At 39.1% G+C, this 25,810-nt stretch overlaps 1 protein-coding gene across 1 annotated transcript in view; it reads right to left on the bottom strand.

Annotated features, from left to right (window-relative positions):
* LOC121874600 (tetratricopeptide repeat protein 21B-like) overlaps positions 1 to 25,810 on the bottom strand; it is a gene marked incomplete in the record, with an annotated part of 547,778 nt that overhangs the window by 464,600 nt on the left and 57,368 nt on the right. Inside the window, 1 exon segment of the mRNA XM_042378823.1 lies at positions 3,153 to 3,336. Within this exon segment, the coding sequence (XP_042234757.1) occupies positions 3,153 to 3,336 (184 nt within the window).

The raw sequence follows: 25,810 nt of genomic DNA, 5'->3' as shown, positions 1-25,810 counted from the left end.
GCACCAGACCTTGGCATCAACTGTCAAACATATCACCTCACCTCTCCCATCACCCCCCCCATCTTCCCATCAGCTGATTGCTAGTATACAAACCCTTTCACATCCCATAATTTTAGCTGTGGTGATTTATGAGTGTTTGTTTTAACATAATACTACAAAACTCAATGTTTTCTTTATTCTAGGAGATGGGCTGAGGTGCATCTGGGTAGACTGTTAGTGTTTTTAGTATTTTGTGCTTCTCTCAAGTACCAAACTAAATTATTCCATTGAAACAACACTTAGATTTAGTGCGAATTAGGTTTAAAGCGACCCCTCTCGTGTTATATCGACGTTCTACTGTATCCGCATTTTCCATCGACATGCCATTTCACTGTGGTGGCTGTCTACCATTCACCTCGTGGACATCTGCTAATGTTGGAACAGGAATTATTGGCACTACATTTTCAGACTGGGTGGACTCACTGCTATCATTCAGGATATCATCGGGCGGTGGTGTCCGGGCAATATCCACGGTGTCTTCCTGTGACGGCTGCCCTGCCCTGGGGATTCTGACAATCTTTCCCCTTTCTGCACCCCACACATCGGCAGTTGTTTCTCACACATTCACAGCTAATACTATTACTATTACTACTACTACCATTACTACTTTGCTGTCACTCGGAATCGAGTATGACAATCATCCAGCTATGATACAATGATATGAGTTACTAAAGATGTCACCTAGGTTGGTGAGTTTTAAGGTGATTAAAGAGGCCGATACGGGACCAGCAGAGTCGTTCACATATGTTGCACATGTGGAGGGCTCCATCTCGTGAGGGAGGGGCGGCGGCAGCATCTTTCCGGCATTGGTGCTTGTTGCCTCGGCATGCAGTCGGGCTAGCTCAAAAGTATTGACACCTTCTCGTGTGGTGCTCCTCCAAGCATTATGGTGTGGAGTAATTGTCTCCCAGGCGAAGGGGTCGATTTGGCATTTTTCAGGTTTGTCTGACTATTTTTATTCTTTTTCAGTTGCCAGCCAGTGTTACGTTTACTATTCGTTAGGCGACTGTAAAGTAGCTGCTTTGGCAGTCTACTGTCGTCCATGCGGGTAACATGGCCAGTCCAGTGTAGTTGTTCATGGATAATGGTAGCCTTGATGCTTCCACAGTTGGTGTCAGCGAGAATACTGGCATTTGTTCTCTTGCCTTCCCAGCGAACTCGGAGGATGAAATGTGGACTAAGTTGGTGAAAGTTTTCAAGTGTCTTGAGGTGTCTTCTGTATGTGACCCATGTCCTGCTGCCATATAGCAGGGTGGGGAGGACCACTGCTGAATATACAAGGTTCCACACAAAAAAGAAGAGACTGATGCTGTAACTCTTTTTATTTACCAAATTAAGAAAATCAACTGTGATTGCCTTCAAAGTAGTTCCCTTCTGGGTTGACACACAGCTGCATACAAATGCTGCCACAGTTCAAAGCAATTCTGCTGATCATGTTCTGTAAGGCTGTTGAGGAGCTCAGTCATTTTTGCTTTCACCTCTTCTACTGACAAAAAATTGGTTCCTTTGAGCACGGACTTGATCTTCGGGAAGAGGTAGAAATCGGAGGGAGCCAGGACTGGCGAATAGGGTGGGTGCTCAAGCACAGTGATGTTTTTATTAGCTAAAAACTGCTTCACACACAAAGAGTTGTGGGCTGGCGCTTTGTTCATCTGACAGCATTTATTTAACCATTTTTGCACAAACCTTTGTCATGTTCAATTCTTCCATTAGAATGTGTCGAACACTTTCTCTGTCTAAATTAACTTTCTCAGCTACCTTTTTCTAATCACATCTCGCACTTTTTCAATGTAATCATCAGTAACTGCTGTGCCTGGACGGCCTGGGCGGTCATCATCTTCACGGTTTCTCTACCTTCCGAAAATAGTTTGTGCCATTCAAAAACGCGAGCACGAGACATGCAATCTTCACAGTAAGCCTCAGTCAATAATTGAAAAGTTTCCACCGTGGATTTCTTAAGTTTAATGAGAAACTTGATGTTAACTCGTTGCTCAGTTTTGCAGTCCAACATTTTCCGACCGAGCGTAGGAACACGCCTATAGTACTTCAAAAGGTGTCCACTTGTACTGAGTGAAGCGATTGAGCTGAGCCTCATCACACTGTGATAGGTTAAAACATGTTCAATAACCATCTGTTTGTCCCTCCCCTCCCACTCTTGGTTCCCGAGTTACAGGATCAGTCTCGTGTCGGACCTCGTACGTGTAACTTTTAGATAATTTCAGCTCCCTACAGCTGAAGACACGGTTTCAGAGTCTGCCAAAGGCTTGAGATGCACATATGATCCAATGTTGGATCTCTTCATAGATTTCCCTCACTCTACCTCCATCTGACATTGAGTCAGGCAAGGTCCCCCTCAAATACTTTAATTTTCGTCTTTATTCGAGATATTTTCAGAAAATGGTCTTGATTTTCAATCTCGGAAAATTTTTGGAAAATTCCGGCTTTGGGAATGATTTTCCGAGAAAAATTTCAATTCAGCCTATCGGAGATTTCCGGATTTAATGGATTCCCGCTAATGGAGATATTGCTGTAGTTCGCTAAATTAAGTGAAAATAATGGAAAGGGGGCTCGAATTCATTTGTTAAATCATGAAAATACTGTAATTTATTCCCGAGCCCGACTCATCAACATCACACCTCCCCTGGGTAATAAGGATTTTATGGATGAAGGTGGTTTTAAGCTTAAAGTTTTTCTCTTATAACATGTCACAGAATTGACTTGATTTCACCACCACCACCAAGGCAGAGGGAGGCCAAAAAACAAAAAAAAGTCATCTCACTAACTTTATGTAAGCAGCCCTCAAGAAATAATTCATCACAAAATCTCAAGAATTGCTCCCAAGCCTCCCACAAAATTGGTGATAGCATAAAATCCTGATAATATCTGGCTCCAATAAGCTAAATTGTATAACAATTTAATCCACAAAATCTCACAGGATACAGAAATTCCAATAATTTATGGCCAAGTTACCATCAGGCTTTCTCCAACTTAAGCCCCCAAATGCTCTGAACAACCAAGGGTCCTATTCCAGAAACCTTTAAAAGGAGCTGAATGGATGTGTCACTAGACATTCATCTGCTTATGTAAAAATATTCAATACAGGTATGTCTTACCAATCGTGAAAACAACTGAGCCATATGGATGAATAAAGCTGCATTATTTGGTTCACTTCTATCCATCTCGCTATATAAGTTGCGAAGGCCCTGTGCTGCATCCTCATAGTTGCCCTGACGACAAAGAGCATACAGAGTTCGGTACTTTAAGGCTTCTACATCGTGTGGATCCATACTCAAAACCCTGAAATAAATAAAAATGCACTTAACTTCCTTTTTTATGAGAGTTTTATTTACATGTGTCTGTATGTACTGTTTGGGTCATGCAATTTGCAGGGATAACATTTTTTTAAATCCCAGTGAACTGCACATCCATGAAAAAAAACTGAGGGGTAATAAGAAAAATAGGATTAGGGACTTCAACTTTCGAATATGTAATGCTTTTCTGCTAAACTCATACCTGAATTATTTTGTCTGAGCATTCTCTCTCTCTCTTTTTTAGCAATTAATTCTCCAGAAAGAATTTCTGTAAACACATAAAACTTTATTTTCCTACAGTAAAATAAAAAGCATTATTAAGATCATCAAACAGAAATAAGAATGCTGATACTCTCCTAAATATCATACAGTAAAGTGAACAATTTGATTAATAAATACATACTCAAGACCAAACCCACTGGCTCCATATCTACTAGGAGGCAGTCAAACCCTAAGGTATTATACAGTCATGGAAAATTTAAATTAAAGACACATGTGAGTTTTTAGACCTGAGACTTGAAGATGCTATGAGAGCAGACTCAGATCAGGACAAGGTGTAGGCATTAAAAAAATTATTTTTCTCAGTGTTCACAAAAGAAGATACAAACAATCTCCCTGCATTTATGGAAAGATGAATTGGCATAGTGCAACACACATTGAATTCTCAGAAGAGTGTATTGTACAGTACGGGAACACCCCGGTTATCGCAATGGATACATTCCTAAAAGTAATTGTGAATAACAAATTTGCAATTGATTCATTGTAATAATAACAACCCTAATGACGCAACAGCTTAGGTTATACATACTGGTATGCCGCTAAATTAAGCAAAATGCATAGAAGGCTAAAAACAAATAATGAAAGGCAAAAATCATAAATAATACATAGCACAGAATTTACCGTACATGAAAACCATTAAAACATTAATAGATAAAACTCATAGTTTGTGTAGAAGGCAAACTTCCTCCACGAAGGAGAGGGCGTCCCCTCCCACGCTATCCACTCCTCCCCCAGCAACTTGGAGAGGCACTTACGACGAAGATCTCTAAAACCTGGGCACTCCATCAGATGTCGAACAGTCAATGGGACAAGACAGTCCTCACAATGAGGAAAGGGCATCATCTCCATTAAAAAACCATAAGTCAGCCACATGTGGCCAATGTGAAGGTAGGTCAAAGCAGTCTTCCAGTGGCACAACCGTCCTCCCTGATGTCCCCAGCCACCCAAAGTAGGTGGATGCCACAGAGCTTGTTTGCTTCGACAACATCCTACCTGTATTGCTAACTTGAGTGGATGGCAGCTCTTATTACCAACTTCATATCAGAAGCAAGTAGAGGGGAATGATGTGCCACAGAGCAAGAAGCAGCTGCTTTTGCCACAGCATCAATATACTTAACCCCCTTCTCTCCCACATGGGTCAGAACCTAGTAAATACTGACATTGTGGCCGCGATGTTGAATGAGAAACACCCAATCTGAACTAGCTATAACCTATGGATGGGGCAATGAGAAACTAGCTAGGGCCTGGAGAGCACTAAGAGTATCACTAAAAATTTTAAAATTGTTATGAGGTTGGGTAAAAAAAACCTTAAGCACAAGTAAAATACCTGATAGCTCTGCTGAAAAATAGATGCAATTGTGAAGAGACTACCGTTCCAATAGAAGTCGGGAAAGACTACCCCAAAACCCTTCCCTGCATCCGACTTAAGAACCGTCAGTGTAAACAGGGATAGTCCCTGTGAGAGGAGGCATGCTCTAAAAAAAAAAAAAAAAAAAGAGAAAATGAACAACACAGGGAGGGAGTAAGTCCTTCCTTTCATTAAAATACTGACAAAACTGAACTTCAAGGACAAGCCACAGAGCAGCACTAGGAAGAACAGGAGGGAGACAAAGAGCACACACAACCAACCTTACCCTGAAGCAAAAGGTCGTGGGAGGCTTGGATGCTGAGTTTAGTGTGGGGACATAATCTCATCAACTACAAAAGTGTTGGTTGCAGACCGCATAGGGCAATGGAGGTAAAACCAACACTGGACCTGGAGATACTGACATTGAAGATCAAGGAGTGATTCATTAGTATCAGTAGACTTGGGATTGGCGAGGACCTGAAGGCACCAGTTGCCAGGTGCACACCAGCATAATGAATAGAGTTCAGTGTATTGAGTCTAGCTTCAGTAACTGAGGAGTACTACACTTCACACACATAATACAGTTTGGATGTAATTAGCATGTGGTAAAGGTGTAGCAGAGTTCCTCGGTCAGCACCCCACGACAAGTGCCGCAAGACTCTCAATAACTTGAGAACTCACTGACAAGACTATTTGAAGTAACGAATATATGGCTCCCATGTAAGCCAGTTGTCGAAAATAATGCTCAGGAAACGGGTCTTTGTGAAGACTCGAAGGCATTAGAAATGTATGCCAACAGTCTTCAAAGGAGAAAATCTGAAACTATGCTCTGCGGTCCAACGCGCAACCTTGCCTAGTGCAAGTTGCATGTGACTTTCAGCCACTAACATTCAGGAAGCTGCATACGAAAAGGCCAAGTCATCTATATACAATGATATTGATACACCACCTGGAACTGATGCTGCTACCCCATTTATTGCGATGCCCTGAGGAACCCCGTCATCCTGAATATGTGGTGTTGACATTTCTGTGGCTAAGTGGACCCTAAAAGTGCGACATACCAAAAACTGACCTATCAACATAAAAAAAAAATTCTCATGGTTCTGGATCAAAACAGTCTGATTCTAGTGTAATTGTATGTGCTGAACTCAATTATGACATTCGTATAGCTGTATCAGGCTCAGTTTTCCAGAACCAGCATATCTATATACAGTTGTACCCAACTTAACGCGGTCAATTGAACCCAGAGGGTCCCGTGTTAAGTGAAATCCGCGTTAAGTGAACAACAGAACATATGGGATTAATTCCAATAGAAACCGGCCTGACCCCCAAACTCCACTTTTTGAAGGCACATACCTATGTTGTAGTAAAAATAACATCTTAATTTTATGATGGTACATGCACACAATTAATACTTAAGAGAAATACAGTCGCCAAGTTAATGTCCATTCAAATAATGGACTCAACTCCCTCCCTCTCTCACACTACACTCGCTGGCTCTTCCCTCTCAGAGAAATTTTTGGGGGAAAACCACTAAATTTTAATAAATAATACCTCAAACTAAAGTTAGGATAATACAATTGACATTGCTGGATTCCTTGTAAGACCAGGAATATTTTGAATATAAATGTCATATATTTTGCACAAAAGATAACATAGTTACCTAGAGAAAATTTTTTATCTAAAATTTGTATGTTTAATGAAAAATATATGATGTTTATATTCAAAATGATCACCAAATTATAAGAATTCCAGCAATGTAAATTATATTCTGACCGGGTAATTTGTATGAATTTTATGAGCTAAAACAAATATCTTCAGTTAATAAAAAAAAAAATAATCTTCACAACACTATCTGTCAATCAAAGTACCCCACCTTGCCTCCCCCCCTCTTCCAACCGCGCGGTCAGTCCCAACCCTCCCCCCCACCCCCCACCAATCCTCCCTTCCAGGGTTTTTAACATTTAGTATTAAATAATACCTCAGATTAAAGTTAGGATAATATAATTGACATTGCTGGATTCCTTGTAAGACCAGGAATATTTTGAATATAAATGTCATATATTTTGCACAAAAGATAACATAGTTAATTTGAGAAAAATTTTTATTTAAAATTTGTATGTCTAATGCAAAAATATGATGTTTATATTCAAAATGATCATCAAATTATAAGAATTCCAGCAATGTAAATTATATTCAGACCGGATAATTTGTATGAATTTTATGAGCTAAAACAAATATCTTCAGTTAATAAAAAAAATAATAATTCTTCACAGGGTAACAGATGGTCGGTCGGTCCCTCCCTCCCCCCCACCCCCCACCAACCGTCCCAAGGAGATGTGTGGGATAACCACTAAATTTTAATAAATAATACCTCAAACTAAAGTTAGTTTAATATAATTGACATTGCTGGATTCCTTGTAAGACCAGGAATATTTTGAATATAAATGTCATATATTTTGCACAAAAGATAACATAGTTAATTTGAGAAAAATTTTTATCTAAAATTTGTATGTCTAATGCAAAAATATGATGTTTATATTCAAAATGATCACCAAATTATAAGAATTCCAGCAATGTAAATTATATTCTGGCCGGGTAATTTGTATGAATTTTATGAGCTAAAACAGGCAGTCAGGCAGGGTGGGGCAAATCTAAAAATAGCGTCTCGAGCCGGACACTCACCGCGTATATGTGGAAAAAATCCGTGTTAAGTGAAAGTTCAGCTCTGGCGAGGCACCGCGTATATGATAAAACGCGTTAAGTGAAACCGCGTTAGGCGGGGTAATACTGTATTTAGTGTACCAAGCTATTCATACAGTAATTTATATGCTCATTGGCTCCACTTATGCAATTATTTTGTCCTGATTTGTGCTTTTTTGTTTGTTTCAGTTTGCTGATCCATGATATTGTATATCTACACCTGCATGATTTGTAATTACTCTGAAATTAACAAAACATGGAACGTCGCAAGTGTGTGAACGGTGCTGACAGTTTTTGCTACATATGTGGTGCCTTCACTCCTGGTAGCCTCAAGAAACCAATCACAAAAGCTGTTCGACTGAACTACAAAAGTTACTTCAAATGTCATTTGGGTGACCAAGACAAGAAATGGGCACCTCATGTAGCCTGTAAGTCTTGTGTTAACCACCTGAGCGAGTGGATGTGTGGTAAACGAAGTTCAGGAATGCCGTTTGCTGTACCAATGATATGGCGTGAACCTTAAGACCACAGTAGTGACTGCTACTTCTGTCTCACAAATATTAAGGGAATAAAAATCAAGACACGAGGCAAGGTACAGTACCCCAATATTGCTTCTGCAATCCGACCAGTACCGCACAGTGCTGAACTTCCAGTCCCAAATCCACCGACTGAACAAGAATTGAGTGATTCCGATTCTACCTCTACCTCAATGGAAAACGACTACCAGGATGACTCTGAAAATACCAGGCCTAAACTATTTACTCAAGAAGCGCTTCATGATCTCATAAGGGACCTAAACTTGTCAAAAGAAAAGGCTGAAGTTTTGGGATCCAGACTAAAGCAGCGTAACCTGCCAGAAGATGGAGTGCATATCACTACAGTGCATTACCGACATAGACAGCTGTCTGCATTTTTCAAGATGGCAAACAACCTTTGTTATTGCGAGGACGCAGTATCTCTCATGCAACAACTCTGCAAGTCTGAAACATACAAGACAGAGGATTGGAGGCTGTTTATAGACACAGGAAAAGACTCTCTGAAAGCTGTTCTTTTACACAATGGCAATCGGCTTCCATCTGTCCCAATAGCACACGCAACAAAAATGACTGAGAGCTACGAAACAATGAAAATTCTGTTGGCTGCTATAGAGTATGAGAAACACCAGTGGAAGATATGTGGCGATCTCAAAGTCATCAGTTTACTACTGGGCCTTCAGAGTGGCTACACAAAGCACATGTGCTTTTTGTGCTTGTGGAACAGCAGAGCTGATGCAGAGCACTATGTGAGAAAGGATTGGCCGACAAGACCAAGAGATGCGCCTGGAAGGTTTAACTGTGCTCACAATCCGCTTGTAGATCCAGAAAAGATATTTTTGCCTCCACTGCATCTAAAGCTCGGTTTGGCTAAAAATTTCATCAAAGCTATGGATCAATTCGGTGCTGGGACTCTATACTTATCTCAGAAACTAGGTGGTGTGGTTTCCGAAGCCAAGTTGAAAGCAGGTGTCTTGAATGGACCACAAATTCGTATACTAGTTAATGATAGCGAATTCACCAAAACATTGAACCCACTGGAGAAAAAAGCATGGGAATCATTTGTCAATGTGTCAAAGAATTTTCTTGGAAACTATCGTGCTGACAACTACAAAGAAATCGTAACAACCATGCTTCAGAATTATCATGCATTGGGAGCAAGGATGTCCTTGAAATTGCATTTTTTCCACTCTCATATTGAATTTTTCCAGGTAACCTTGGAGACGTTAGTGATGAACACGGCGAAAGATTTCATCAAGATATCGCCATAATGGAGAGCAAATATCAGGAACAATTCAGTCCTAACATGATGGGCGACTATTGCTGGACACTGCAACGAGAAGAGAGCAAGCTGTACAAGAGAAAGAGTAAAGTTCAGAAGCACCTTTAGAACCTCATATTTTGTCATTATAAAGGATTTGAACTTATGTTTTTTGGTACAATTTTTTATGAGCTTATCTGTGATAGGTTTAAAATTGTATCTTGCAAGACGCAATAATGTTACTATAATTACTATTTTTTTTATTCTTTAAGAAAGTAGGTCTGCTGGTAGAATGAAACATCCAATTAATATTCATTAATATGAAATTAGTCATGAAAGCACAGTCACAGGAGATAATCTCATCTTTTGCACGACACGTGATGGAATATTAAATATTTGTACCTATTGATTTCTTTATTAAACCTGGTCTGATAGAACAAAACAAATATCAGATTCGAATTCAGCAATATGAAATTAGTTGTGTGAGCATGATCTCATATGTGAACCATTTTGGCTGTTGACCAGTGTATTATTGATGGCAAATTTCAGTGTAATCCAAAATTGTGAAGCACCTTCAGGATGCCTAATTTCCAAGCTTTGCTGTATGTTTTCTCTAGGTAAAAAAAAAAAAACACAGACTAGATGCTGGCAACGAGCAAAAGTATAACAGATCAAGGACTCAAGACGAACAAGAGCATTTGTTGTTGAATGCATCTTCTGGAAGCCGGATTGATATGGTGAAAGAAGGGCATTCTTCTCCAGGTAGTATACTAATTGTGAATTGACCATCTTTTCCAACAGCTTGCAGATACAGGAGGTCAGAGCTCTGGGGCAATATTCTAGTGGGTGAAGACTCTCTTTTCCAATCTTCTTGAAAGGTAGGACAGCAGCCTCCTGCCATGAGGACGGGAAGGCATCCTCTCGCCAGATCCTGTTATACAGCTCCAGTAGAAAGATCTGTGCCTCAACTTCAAGGTGGCAAAGCATTGAAAATATGATATCATCAGGGCCTGGTGATGTATCTCCAGTGAGTCAGGAGGTGGTTCTCATTTCTTTCATTGAGAAAATGTGCTATATGTCTCGCCAGTCGCACTCCAAAATCCAAGGTCTGTGACTCCACTCTACACACATGCTTAAACTCTGAGGATCGAGTTGCCATAGAAGACACCCCTGCAAAAGCTGTGGCAAAAAGCTCAGCAACTTCTTGAGGGGATGATTATATGAAACCTTACCTGCTATTTTCTGCACTCTTTTCCACACTTTGAACAAGGGAGTTTTTTCATTTTGAGATGAGATATAAGAAGAAAAAGACTGGAGATGGGCATTCTTTAAAACTCAACGAGCTTGGGCTCTGGCTCATTTGTATTTCACGTGATAAAATTCTGTTCTATGACGCCGGTAGCGACCATAAGCTATGCACTGCTTAATAACTGCTTATTTACACAACACCGACCACCAAGGAACAGGTCTACGAGCTACAAAACCAGAGATCCGAGAAATGGAGGCTGACTTAAGTATTCAACCGCTTCATCTACAGAGGGAAATTGTTCAATGCTCCTGTCTACCTTCGCTAGCTCCTTGAACAAATCCCAGTCCACCTTGTCTAACAGCCAACGAGGAACTTGTGATGTCAGGAAGATTTCAGGAGAGGACAGTAGAAAAGGTAGTGGTCACTTCCTCTGAGGTTGTCTGTTACTCTCCACTCAAAGTCCAGCAGAGAGTCATTCTGAGCTCAATGAGATATCGATGGCTGTAGTTGTGTTTGTCTGGACATGTTAGTGGGTGATATCACCAGTATTTAATATACCCTGGTCCATTTCTTCTATGATTGAAGCTATTAAGTCACCCCTTGAATTAATTATTATATTACCACAGAGAGTATGCTTTCCACTAAAATCACAAAAGATAAGATAAAGAGAAGGAAGCTGATGAATTAATGAAACCAAATTCTCCCTGGCAATTGGTGTACTGGGTGGGAGGTAAATGGAGCATATAGTAAAGGTACGTTAGAGGTGAATCTTGCAAACTGTCACTTACAACGGAGAAGTGATAGATTATGGATATAGGATTGACCACATTTGTCTGAGACAAGGATGGCTATGCCTTCATGATGCATCCATTCTGGATTATGGTAACAAAAAGCTCAATAACCTCTGGGAGGGGGATGATCAAAGGCATCTAAAATTGTCTCCTGGAGTCAAATGCATATAGGGGAGAATTTGCTCAAAGGGAACTAGAGCACCTCCCAGTTGGCTCTTAAGCCTCGACAATTCCATTGGACTATGGTAGCTATGATTATTGAAGAACTAATCAGGGATAGGTGAGTGTGCTGCCCCAACAGGCATTTAGGCTTAGGGTATTGGACACACAAGGGGTGTAGCAGTGTGACTAGCTTGTAAATAAAATGGGTGGGGCTGACATTCGAGAGTGCGAGATGGCAATCCAGATCGCTATCCGGATTTTTCACGGCTTTTAGAGTTTTTCAGGATTAAATACCCCCACCCCTCCGAAATCACTTTATTAGGAAATCTGCTTAATATGGATGGGATTTCCCCCCAATTAGTCCAGTTTAAGAGGGTTCCACTGTAATACTGTACACTGGAATACAATGAAACCTCTAAAATTCGAACCTCAAAAATTCGGATACATCTAAAATTCGAATAGCATCTGATTAAAAATAAGTGCCAAAATTTTAGATTTAGAATTTGAAAATATCGCCATAATAATTCAAGCTTTCAAATGCGATCAAAATGCTGAGCACAACAAGCGCATCCAGGTTCCAAGACATGCTAGGTCATGCACTGTATCCAGTACAGTGAAGATGGTTGGAGACAGAGTGTTGTACAGTACAGTATTTGGAGAATGTACTGGAGACTGGAAGGATTACATGGAGACCACTGAAGCTATAATGTTCTAAATACAGTCATGCGCCGGTTAACGTCCGACCGAACGACGTCCAATCGCATATACATCCGTGGCACCCTCCCCCAAAAAAAAATAAAATCCGTGACGCCTGCTGGACCACCACTCCACGACCCCCTGACGGAGACACGATGATCCTCCCCATACTGGTCAGATATTATGTGTTAAAGGAATATGCTTCCTTCCTTAGGCTATTTTTAAACATTTGCCTCCAGGTGTAATGTTAACCTACATCTATTGAGGATAAAATCTTTCACCTACAAATTGACAATAACACATTTGCTGTAATCAGACATATCTAGTTGCCTCAACAATTGCAACCCCAGTTGCAATTGGGGTTGCAATTTCAAATTCTGTGTCATTACTAAGGAATAACGAAGTCTCTAGTGCACTCTAAAATTAAGAGAGAAAACGGAGGACTCAGGCGTCCTGATGTGAGAGAAAACGGACTCGTATGATGAGGGACCAAATAAAAAAAGCATAGCTACATGTTTTGTGGACTACAGTATTAAGCGTACCCTTTTCATCACTTTGTAATAAACCTAGCAATGCCTATATGTGTTTATGATATTTACCATACCATTATATATATATTTAGTGGGTACAAATGGTCGTAAAATGGGAAACTTGGGGTTGGGTCTTGGGTGCCTGGAACCAATTAGAATAAATCCCATAGGTTCTGTACTTTCGTTATCGGCGGGGTCCCAATTAGGCGCGATAACCAAGGGATGACTGTACTGAATATACAGTACTTGTGACACTGGCCAGTTGCTTCTGGTGTTATGGTACAGGGGTACCAAGTGACAGCACTAGGATCCCGCTTCCTCTATCAAGGAATAAACAATTAAAATTTAAATTGTAAAAAAAAAACATTCAAGTTATGGGACCTACCAAACCTAAATGGCCCTAGAGCGGGCACAGTCACATATGCATCACGTATTCTTATAGATTGTGCTGCCAGGAGTACGTTATCTAGTGAATTTAGTCAATATTGTACAGTAACAATGGACCTAGGTGCAAACCTGTATTGTACATGTACTAAATGATTACGGTACTAAAATTGTTAAGTCTATTGTAAATATAGTTTCTTTATACAGGTATTGAAATAAATTACTATCTTACAAGAATCCCTCCAATGTAAGTTATATTCACCCAGGTCGTTTGGGTGGCAAATTATGAGAAGAGCTTAGTCACTCTAACGTTATGATAAATAAACACGCAGGCAGGCCTTCAGCGCCAACTGTCAAATCTTATCTCAAATAAATAAACAAACAAACGCCAGACATTCTGTCACCTCACCTCCTGCCCCCTCCCTCCCAGACAAAAGATTGGTGATTTCTTTATATTTATTTTATATAATATCTCAGACTAAAGTTAGGATAATATAATTTGCATTGCTGAAATCCTTGCAAGACAGAGATTAATTTGAATATAAGCGTCATATATTTTGCTCAAGATATAAAAAATGTAGTAAATTAGTGTACAATACTGTAGTACATTTTATAAAAAGTTTTTCAACTGTATTTTTGGGTAGATTTACATAAATTTCTTCATTTATTTTCATCCATTTACATACACACACCATACTAAAAGAAATGTAAAAGAAATAAATGACCTTAGCGCAAAGCTGGAGTGCACATGTACTAATTTGATTACGGTACTAAAATTGTTATGTCTAGTGCGAATTACAACATGTTTATATTCAAATAAATCAGTATCTTACAAGAATCCCAGCTATGTTAATTATATTCTCCTAGGTCATATGACTGGCATTTTAAAATGAGAGAAGCTTAGTAGGACTGTTAAATAAACACACAGACCTTCAGCTCAAACTTATCACCTCAAACCCCCCCCACCCCTCGCTGGCTGCCTGTCCCTCCCAGCCAGGGTTTTAGGTTTACAGTTTTTATCTTATATAATATCTCAGACTAAAGTTAGGAGATTATAATTTGCATTGCTGGAATCCTTGCAAGACAACCAATAATTTGAATAGAAACGTCATATATTTTGCTCAAGAGATAAAAATTGTTGTACATTAGTGTACAGTACTGTAGTACATTTTATAAAAATGTTTTTCAACTGTATTTTTGGGTAGATTTACATAGATTTCTTCATTTATTTTCATCCATTTACATGCACACACCATACTAAAAGAAACGTAATAGAAATAAATGACCTAATTTGATTACGGTACTAAAATTGTTTTGTCTAGTGCAAATTCTAGCATGTTTATATTCAAATTAATCAGTATGTTACAAGAATCCCAGCAATGTTAATTATATTCACCCAGGTCATTTCACTGGCTTTTTATAAGAGAGAAGCTTAGTCACCTAAGAACTGATAAATATACACGCGTTAGACCTGGGCCTGTGCCAACTGTCAAACGTACTACCTCCACGCCCCCTCGCTCGCTCCCACCCTCTCTCTCCCCCCATTTGCCCGGCATTGCTGGAATCCCTGTAAAACAGTGAATAATTTTAATATAAACGTCATGTATTTTGACAAGATATAAAAATTAATCACCTGTATTACATTACAGTAGTGATTTAAGAGTAAAAGTGTATATGTAAGTATATAGTATTCCACATACAAGTAAGTATAAATATAAAGTTTATGTGATGACCGGACAACGTCCATTTTGGTTAACGTCACGTTTCCAAGAAGGTATCTAGGACGTTAACTGGCGAATGACTGTATATTAGAATAAATGTTGCTGAATATAAATACAGTAATACTTTTAATTTATTATACCTATTGCTTATTGACAGTTTTTAGATATGTAAATAATTTTTGTAACATGTTTTGATACAACAATTTGCTCTGGCATTTCCATACAGTGACCCCTCGGTTAACGAGCGCCTCGGTTAACGAGATTTCGGTTAACGAGTTACCTTCCACAAAATTCTTAACTTCGGTTAACGAGCAATCCCTCGGTTAACGAGTTTCTTATGGGCCGACCTCAACATGTTTTCGCCTGCACTTGGCGGTCAACCAGCTGTAGTATTAGTCCGCCAATACAGTAATCGGTTCTAGGGCTTAAATTCCTTACTATTTTAGTAAATATCAAGAAGTTTATAGAATTAAATAATTTTAAAAGTTTAATATTAAATTTTTTAGTCATTTTAACAATTATTGAACATAATTGAAGGTAAAGTCACTAGTTTTATGCGCGCCATCCAGCCTTTTAACACACCAAACAAGCGTTAGTCTCTCTCTGTTTTCAGTGGAGGTAACATCTTGCTTGAGACTCTCTTCAACTAAAGGCTTTTTTTCTGTGTTTCCGAGCAAATTATTGGTCATTTTGAAATTTATTTTACATATTGACAATATATAGTGCAGTGCAGTGCAGTGTTATTTTAAAGAAAATATTCTTCAGCTAGTTTAACATTAAAAAACACGTGTTGACATTGTTTGAATCCAGCATGGGGCCTAAGAGATCAAGAAAAGCGATTTCAATCCAAACCAAGCAGGAAATTATAAAAAAACATGAACAAGGCATTAGAACAAATGCGCTATGCAAAGAATATGGCATGTCAACATCAACTGTGTCGACAATTCTTGCACAGAAAGACAAATTTAAAGAAGTGAAAGTGAGAGACAAATCTACCAGAGTGTTTAAAAGTAGATCCCTAATTGCAGAAACTGAGAGGTTACTTCTCATCTGGATTAGGGAAAAACAAATGAAAGGTGATTCAGTTTCTACTGAATTCATTTGTGAAAGAGGCAGGGAGATTTACGAACATTTAAAGACAGATCAACCTAGTTCTTCAGGAACAGAACTTGAAGATTTTCAGGCCAGCAAAGGCTGGTTCGAAAAATTTTAGAAAAGAAGTGACATTTTCAGTGTTGTTAAGCATGGTAAAGCTGCTAGTGCTGATAAGGAAGGGGCAGCAAAGTTTTTAGTTGAATTTAAAGAACTGATGGAAGAAGAAAATTATCTTCCACAGCAAGTGTTCAATGTGGACGAAACTGGGATGTTTGGGAAAAAGATGCCCAAAAGAACATTCATCACCAGAGATGAAGCCTCTTTACCTGGGCATAAACCCATGAAAGACCGTTTCACTCTATTGCTTGGTGCCAATGCTTCAGGGGATTTCCGACTGAAGCCTATGCTTGTCTACCACTCTGAAAACCCCAGGGTGTTCAAGCAACAGAAAGTGGTAAGAACAAAGCTTGGAGTTTATTGGACGTCCAACCGTAAGGCATGGGTGACAAGACAGCTCTTTTATGAATGGGCTGTTGAGGTGTTTTGCCCTTCTTTCAAGAGCTACCTAACTACCAATAAGCTCCCTTTAAAGGCTCTTCTCCTCATGGATAATGCTCCTGGTCATGACCTTGACCTTGCCAGAAATTTGGAGTATCAATTTGACTTTGTGAAAGTGTTGTTTTTGCCTCCCAACACTACAGCCAATGGACCAGAATGTGATCAGCAACTTCAAGAAGTTGTACATGAAGAAAATGCTTTGGAGGTGTCATCAGGCTACTTCCAATGATCCTGAACTAACACTGAAACAGTTCTGGAAGACACAATTCAACATCCTGGAGGCTGTAAAATTGATTGTGTCATCATGGCAAGAAGTCTCCACTAGATCCCTCAATTCTTCACGGAAAGCACTGTGGCCATCAGTAGTCCATGATTTTGAGGGATTTGAGGAAGAAACAGAGTTGGACCAGGAGATTGTGTCCATTGGTCAGTCATTGGGCCTTGAAGTGGAAGAGGAAGAGGATGATGTTGAAGAGCTTGTGATGTCTCATGAGGAGGAACTTGTTCCTGATGACTTGAAGCAACTGGATGAGATGTTAGAGGTTGACAGTGGTGAGGAGGAAATTGAAAGTGATGACCATATGTCAACTAAAGAGTTGAAAGATGTGATTTACCACTGGGAGAAGTTCAGGGAACTGGCTTCAAAGCACCCAGATGTGGAAAAAACTGAACTAACTGTGTGTCATGTTGAGGACTCAATGGTCTCCTTCTTAAAACATAAGTTAATGGTGAGGAGGAGAGATGCCCCACAGACCACAATTGACACTTTCTTCAGTAAAAGGCAGAGGGAACAAGATGCTATCCCTGAGCCTTCCACTTCAAGAAGGAGAGAGGATGATGCTAGCCCTCAGCCTTTCACATCAAGGAGAGAGGATGTTCATGGTGGAGAAAATGTCAGTCCAGAGGTTCCTGACATTTTCATGGAAGGTGATTCACCTTCCAAGAAGCAGTAAAATGCTTCTCCTCCACCTCCACTTCCTTCTCTTCTCTCTTCTCCTCCTCCACCTCCCACTTCAAATTCACATCAGCATCATCATCCAGGAGCCTTCTACTGTACATACACACCTCAAGGTAAGTGTCAATTTCTAAAATTTTTGTTGAATTTAGGCAATTTTCGGTGAGCTGGAACCAATTACCCAAAAACTCATTGAAACAATGGTTTCGGTTAACGAGATTTTCGGTTAACGAGCAACCTGCTGGAACGGATTGTGCTCGTTAACCGAGGGGCCCCTGTACATCTAAAATTTGAATTTTTCTAAAATTCGTATACTTCATGGGCCCATGCAATTCGAATTTTCTAGGTTGCACTGTATTATCTATTATAATGCTGATCAGTACAATATTGTTGTTAAGTGATGATATATACACTACTGTACTGCACTAATTTATTAAGTGCTGAAAACGTGTTATGGTAAACATGAGTGGTGTTGTGAAGGAGCTTAGCCAATCACCTGTTTGCCCTTTGTAAATGAACGACTCATGGTGTTGAGTGTGGGATTCTTTTTTCAGGAAAGTTGATTCTTTTATGATAATATTTTATCAACCCGGCACCAAATGAACCTAAATTATATGAGAATTATGGTGAAACTACATAAAGATGTGTTAAAGGAATCTTGGGGGAGAGAACCACCTACCCACACTAACCTGCTTTTCCCAGATCACTCTCATCTCCCACACACTTTTATACCCCAACCCTCTTATTTTTATCTTCATAATACAGTACAGTGGTCCCTAGGTTAACGAGCACAATTCGTTCCAGAAGGTTGCTCGTTAACCGAAACCATTGTTTCAATGGGTTTTTTGGGTAATTGTTTCCAGCTCACTGAAAATTGCCTATAATCAACAAAAAAGATAGTAAAGTACACTTACTTTGAGGTGTGTATGTAGAAGGCTCCTGGATGATGATGATGATGGGAATTAGAATGGAGTAGAGGAGAAGGGAGAAGAGAAGGCATTGGGGTGGAAGAGAAGTCACCCCATGGTGCCATTTCACCCAAAAAATTTTTAGTTCTCTTGGTGTAATTCAAGAAAAAAAGCGTTTAGTTGAAGAGAGTCTCAAGCAAGATGTTATCTCCACTGAAAAGGCACAGGGACTGACGCCTGTATGGTGTGTTGACAGGCTGTTTGGCGCGCAAAAAACTAGCTTCCTATACTTCAATTATGTTCAATAATTAATTGTTAAACTGACTAAAAAAATTAATATTAAACTTCTAAAATTATTGAATATTACAAATTTCTTGATATTTACTAAAATAGTAAGGAATTTAAGCTCTAGAACCGATTACTGTATTGGCGGACTAATACTACAGCTGGTGGACCGCCAAATGCAAGCGAAAACATGTGGAGGGGCGCTCGTTAAAAACTCTTTAATCGAGGGATTGCTCATTAACCGAAGTTAAGAATCTTATGGAAGGTAATTCGTTAGCCGAAATCTCGTTAACCAAGGCGCTCGTTAACCGATGGATCACTGTACTGTACTGTATAAAGTTTTCTCTTTCATAAGACAACTTCTGTGATTACTTACAAACAGTAGGGTCTCATTTTGTGTGGGTACAATATATAGTACTGGTACATGTCCGCTCATTGGAAATCCAATCAAGCGATGCCATTTAACATGTATTAAAATTGCTATATTGTACTGGACTCGTCAGACCTATAAATTACAATGACTCCAATAAATATTTTAATAAAGCCCAGGAAGTTAATCGTGCAACACTCCACCATCTACACTGAATAGTTTAGGTGTAAGAAGCTTTGGGAGACAATGAGGGTCCAAAGAAGGTGGGTGAAGGCTAGTTAGATTCAAAGCCTTCAAAATGAAATGCAGCAGGGTCATCATCATTGAACTCTCCTTAAATTGTTGAGGCGTAAAATAGGCGGTGGTGAGAGCTTGGCGACAGTGTTTAAACTCCTGGTAATGTTACCTGTAGAGTTCCACCAAACTGTCTAACTGTGAACTGAATTTGTCACTGTGTTGCTTGCTGGGCTCAGTACTAATTAAAGCACCCTTGATTCTTCAACGCTGCTGAGAACTTGAGTCTCCAGCTGTTGAGTCATGCCTCCCTCATTCTGCTCTAAAACCGCCACACTACCAACACTGATTTAGCTTGTCGTTTTATTTTGTAGTCAAATTATATATCGTATTTTGTTGCATTATTTAATACTGTATGTTATATTATTTATGGTGAAACATACACCCTGATAAGGTGATCATATGAGAATATAATGAATAAAAAAAATGGTGAATGAGGCATATGGCATCACGAAAATTGTGACCAAGTCAAGGTTGCTCATCTATCTTTCTGACTCATTTACACACAATTGCAGGGTCTCAATTGTTTCTTATACTATTGACAACAAAACATACATACCCTATATATCATTTCTCACTATTTATCTGGTTTTTTTTATTTATGGTTCTTTATTATTATTATTATTATTATTATTATTATTATTATTATTATTATTATGATTACTATTATTTTTATTATCTTTATTTAATGTTTTTTTCTAATTGTTTATTAATTCTTTTTATTATTATTATTATTAATTTTGTTATTGTTATTTTGCCCCCAGGCCCTGATGTGTGTCATTGACCTGTGCCCTGATGGGCTAATCCCATTGTCATGGTTTTGGTATGAATCGGTGGTAGTAGGAGTGGATTATATTATATAAAGATAATAATATGTTGTATTTCTTATTTCTTACCGTAGAGTTCGATACCTTCACACTGATTACTTACAGGAGATTATGGTGTATCTACGTAGAAGTTCACTCCACCACTCGACATTCCATGATTTATACTTGATAAATGATGATTTAATGAATTCATTTAATTTTCAACATCCATCTAAGTTATTGGTTATACTATGTCATAACCAATCAGTCATTACCTTCAGTAATAATAAGATAGGATCACAGATACGGGCAGATAATTGAACTTACATTTATTTGTCAAGCTTCCATACAATGATTTACAATTTGCATGGATATATGATTTACTCACGTTCACTCTGTAATAAAATTAATCTTCTAAAACAGGGAATTTCCAACTTGGGGACACATGTGATTACTCTACTGTGGTATGACTTAACAGAGCCTTAATTCTTCAAGTGATGCATTTACTGCCAGCCTGGATTGCTTTTGTTGCAACCAGGCTTCATCACAAGAACTTCTTCCCACGGTCATAACAACAAAAAGGAACTCTTGGGTTACCACACATAGTCTCGTGTCACTGACAGTCACTAGACGGTTGTCGCGGCAAGTAGAACTGGTAAGCGTGACTTGAATTAACCGTTAGGTGCAGTAGACCAGCTTGGATTGCTTTTGTCGCGACCAGGCTTCCACACGTGATATTTCCACGGGGATAACAAACCTAGGTTAACACACTTAGTCTCGTGTCGATCACGGTCACGGTAGACGGGTGTTGTGCAGGAGAACTCTGTAAGCGTGAATTAATTAACCATTTACTGTAGGTTTGATAGGCCAGCCTGGATTGCTCTTGTCGCAACCAGGCATCCACATGTGATATTTCCACGGGGATAACAACCTAGGTTAACACGCTTAGTCTCGTGTCGACGACGGTTCACAGGACGGAGTGGCGGTGGAGGACTCTGTGTGGTGTGGTGTCCCGCCCCCTTTCAGGAGGGAGAGGATGGAGAAGACGTCTTAACTAACCCATGGCTCAGGGGATACTACTTAAAATGAGGTTTTTTGGTGTGAAGCGATGAACAGTACAACACTGTTTCACTGCCCACCCCCCTAAAGGCTGGCTAACATACACTAATTGAAAAATACATGTCCCAGTTATGCCTTGCCGGGCATCTTATATCTGGTAAAACAAACTTTGGAGTTGGTTGCGTGGGTAAGCCTAACGCAACCCATGACACCCATAAAAAAAATTTCTCACTCTTGATCTGTTCTACTCATTCTATTTTTTTAATCTCCTATGATAGTTGACAATACAGTATACTCGCAACTTACATGTATTTTTCTTACGTGGCTTCACTTATATGCGGATTACCCCGGGGGTTAGGTTATAATTTCCAATTTCAAGTTCAAAATTTTCAAAATGGGTTGCAACACCGCCAAATGCTCCCAACTCTCTCTGTCTCAGTTGCAGTGTGTGTATTGTTGGAGTAACACCTGCCTCTCATGATTCAATTTAGTGTGCTTAAACCTCTGTTATACTCATCATAATGCCGAAACACAAGCCAACCTCTGTGATGACCCTGGAAGAAAAAGTGACTGTTTTAGACTTAATAAAAGGTAGGATGTGGGTCACTTCTGTGGCACAGAGGTACAGGTGTAACGAATCAAGCTTGAGATCCATCAAGAATCGGGAGAAGGAAATTAGCGAAACCTTGTCTACAAGTGCCTCATTTACTGCTAAGGTGACTAGCCAGGTTAGAGATGTAACTCTAGTGAAGGTGGAGAAGGCAGTAAACATCTGGGTAGAGGATATGAATCAGAAACTTGTCCCCATCGACGGAAACGTGCTCAAGGAGAAGGCACAGAGTCTTTATGACCAGTTTAAATCTGAGGTTCCTCAGGGCGAAGCATCCACCAGCTCTGAGAAGAATTTTAAAGCCAGTGCAGGTTGGCTCAACAGTTTCAAAAAGCGTTTCAACCTGAAAAATATTAGAATCACTGGCGAATCGGCATCGGCAGACGAGGCAGCTGCACGGGTGTTCCCAGAAGAATTCAAAGAAATTGGTTGGGGAAAATGGATATCTTCCAGAGCAGGTCTTCAACCCAGACGAAACAGGTTTGTTTTGAAAGAAAATGCCAACCAGAACCTAATTTCCAGTAAGTGAAGCAGGCCCCCGGGTTTATGGCAGTGAAGGACCGCGTCACCCTCCTGCTATGTGGCAACGCAGCAGGGCAGATGATAAAGCCAGACTTATGGCTCAGTTTAAGAATATGATCCAGCAGTTTAAGAAACAACAACAGTTTCTTATCACCATGTTCTTTAAGAAAACTTCAGCATCAACATCGTTAGCAGATCAGCCAATGCCCTCAACTTGGCGCAGTGACTTTGAGTCACCCACATCCTCCCCTGCATCGTTATCTGACCTTGATGATCCCCCCACGGTGACGCTGGAAGGGGATTGTAATGGCCCCTGTCTCATCAACAGAAGTATTATATAAATGGGTTATTTACATCTGATTTATATGCAGATTCACCCCCTGTAATTTTCCGTTATCTGTGAGGACATGAACTGAACACGTGAATGGAAGCTTTCCCAAGAGGGAGAAGCCCATATGTCAGCATCTATGTAAGCGTGCACCAAGGCGAAGCCTTCAGGCAGTCACTCACACCAACTAATATCGAACGGACGTTGATTCACGTTTATATACATAAACGCCGTCCCTTTCTCATCACAATCATAAATAGTGGAACTTACGGTTGATCTACACTCAGGAATTATATAAACATAATACTTTTCTAATAAAACAAGAAACTTCAATTGGGTTTCGTTACTAAAGCCCAATATAATATACAGTATGTGAACCAACCTGGTTAATTGAGAATTAACCAACCGGTTCAGGATTAATAATCTCAAAACAACAGCACAAGTCTGTCTACATAAAGTGTTTAACTCATATTTTTACTCATTTACATGCACACACTATCCTAAATACATAATTGTCCTAAGGGCAAACCTGTACTGTACTCAAATGTACTAAATAATTACTAAATTTTTTATGTCTAGTGCAAACTGTAGCATGCTTATACAAGGGTATTCAAATTAATCACTATCTTATGAGAATTTCAGCAATGTAAGTTATATTTTCCCAAGTCAATTCATTGACATTTTATAAGTGAAAAACTTAAACTCCTCTATATGACAGATAAATAAATACGCACTGGGTAAACCTTGGCGCTGGCTGTCAAAACACCTCACGTCCCCTCCCCCTCCCTCCCGGCTCCCCCGTCCTCTCAGCCAGAGTTTGATGGTTTAGGCTTAAAGTTTTTATCTTGTAAAATGTCACAGACTAAAGTTAGCAGAATATAAATTGCATTGCTGGAATCCTTGCAAGACAGTGAATAATTTTAATATACAGTAGTACCCCGATTTACGCAGTCAATTGAACCCACGGGGTACTGCATAAAGAGAACAACAGAACATATGGGATTAATTCCAATAGAGACTGGCCCGACCCCCAAAGTCCATTTTTTCCGACACAATACCTATGTTGTAGTAAAAATAACATCTTAATATTATGATGGTAAGCACACACAATTATTATTTAAGAGAAATACAGTCGCCAGGTTAATGTCCATTCAAATAATGGACTCAACCCCCCCCCCCTCACTGGCTCCTACCTCTCTGAGAAATGTTTGGGTGAAAACACTAGATTTTAACGTACAGTTGTACCCCGCTTTACGAGGTTTCACTTTACGCGATTTCTCATATACGCGGTGCCTCGCCAGAACCGAACTTTCACTTTACGCGATTCATCTACCCATATACAAGTGAAGTATAATTTTTTTTTTTATTTAGCTCATAAAATTCATACAAATTACCCGGCCAGAATATAATTTACATTGCTGGAATTCTTACAATTTGATGATCATTTTGAATATAAACATCATAGATTTTGCATTAGACATACAAATTTTAGATGTAATGTTTACTCTGAGTAAATATGTTATCTTTTGTGCAAAATATATGACATTTATATTCAAAATATTCCTGGTCTTACAAGGAATCCAGCAATGTCAATTATATTATCCTAACTTTAGTCTGAGGTATTATTTATTACTAAAAAGGTAAATATTCTGGTTTTCCCACACATTTCTCTGATAGGGAGGGACCGACCGACCATCTGGCACGGTGTGAAGAATATATATTTTTTTTTATTAACTGAAGATATTTGTTTTAGCTCATAAAATTCATACAAATTACCCGGCCAGAATATAATTTACATTGCTGGAATTCTTACAATTTGATGATCATTTTGAATATAAACATCATATATTTTGCATTAGACATACAAATTTTAGATAAAAATTTTTCTCTGAGTAACTATGTTATCTTTTGTGCAAAATATATGACATTTATATTCAAAATATTCCTGGTCTTACAAGGAATCCAGCAATGTCAATTATATTATCCTAACTTTAGTTTGAGGTATTATTTATTACAAAAAAGTTAAGTATTCTGGTTTTGCCACACATCTCCTTGGGACGGTTGGTGGGGGGTGGGGGGGAGGGAGGGAGGGACCGACCGACCATCTGTTACCCTGTGAAGAATATTTATTGTTTTTTATTAACTGAAGATATTTGTTTTAGCTCATAAAATTCATACAAATTACCAGGTCAGAATATAATTTACATTGCTGGAATTCTTATAATTTGGTGATCATTTTGAATATAAACATCATATATTTTGCATTAAACATACAAATTTTAGATAAAATTTTTTCTCTGGGTAACTATGTTATCTTTTGTGCAAAATATATGACATTTATATTCAAAATATTCCTGGTCTTACAAGGAATCCAGCAATGTCAATTGTATTATCCTAACTTTAGTTTGAGGTATTATTTATCAAAATTTAGTGGTTTCCCCCCAAAAATCTCTCAGAGAGGGAAGAGCCGGCAGTGTAGTGTGAGAGGGGGAGGGAGTTGAGTCCATTATTTGAATGGACATTAACTTGGCGACTGTATTTCTCTATTTCTCTTAAGTATTAATTGTGTGAATGTACCATCATAAAATTAAGATGTTATTTTTACTACAACATAGTTATGTGTCTTCAAAAAGTGGAGTTTGGGGGTCGGGCCGGTTTCTATTGGAATTAATCCCATATGTTCTGTTGTTCACTTAACGAGGATTTCACTTAACACGGGACCCTCTGGGTTCTATTGACCGCGTTAAGTGGGGTACAACTGTATATGCAAGTAAATCACTGTAGGTGCGCGTGATCTAGGTATATGCTGATAACCACAAGGAAAGAAGAAAACACCAAGTTCCCAAGCGCTTTCGTGTAATTCACGGGACGTGAGGAGTGCCAGATTTTCGTAAATGCCGGAAAACTGATGGTTATATTTGCTGTATAAGTTTAACAGAAAATGACTACCTGTTCAGTCCTTTAAACAAAGAAAATTAAACACTTAAGTTAGGATAATATAATTGACATTGCT

This window comes from Homarus americanus, unplaced genomic scaffold, assembly GCF_018991925.1.
Source record: "Homarus americanus isolate GMGI-L3 unplaced genomic scaffold, GMGI_Hamer_2.0 scaffold34360, whole genome shotgun sequence".
In the NCBI taxonomy this organism is placed as follows: Eukaryota; Metazoa; Arthropoda; class Malacostraca; order Decapoda; family Nephropidae; genus Homarus; species Homarus americanus.
The sequence above is the reverse complement of the archived record's forward strand: the minus strand, read 5'-3'. Positions and strand labels throughout refer to the sequence as shown.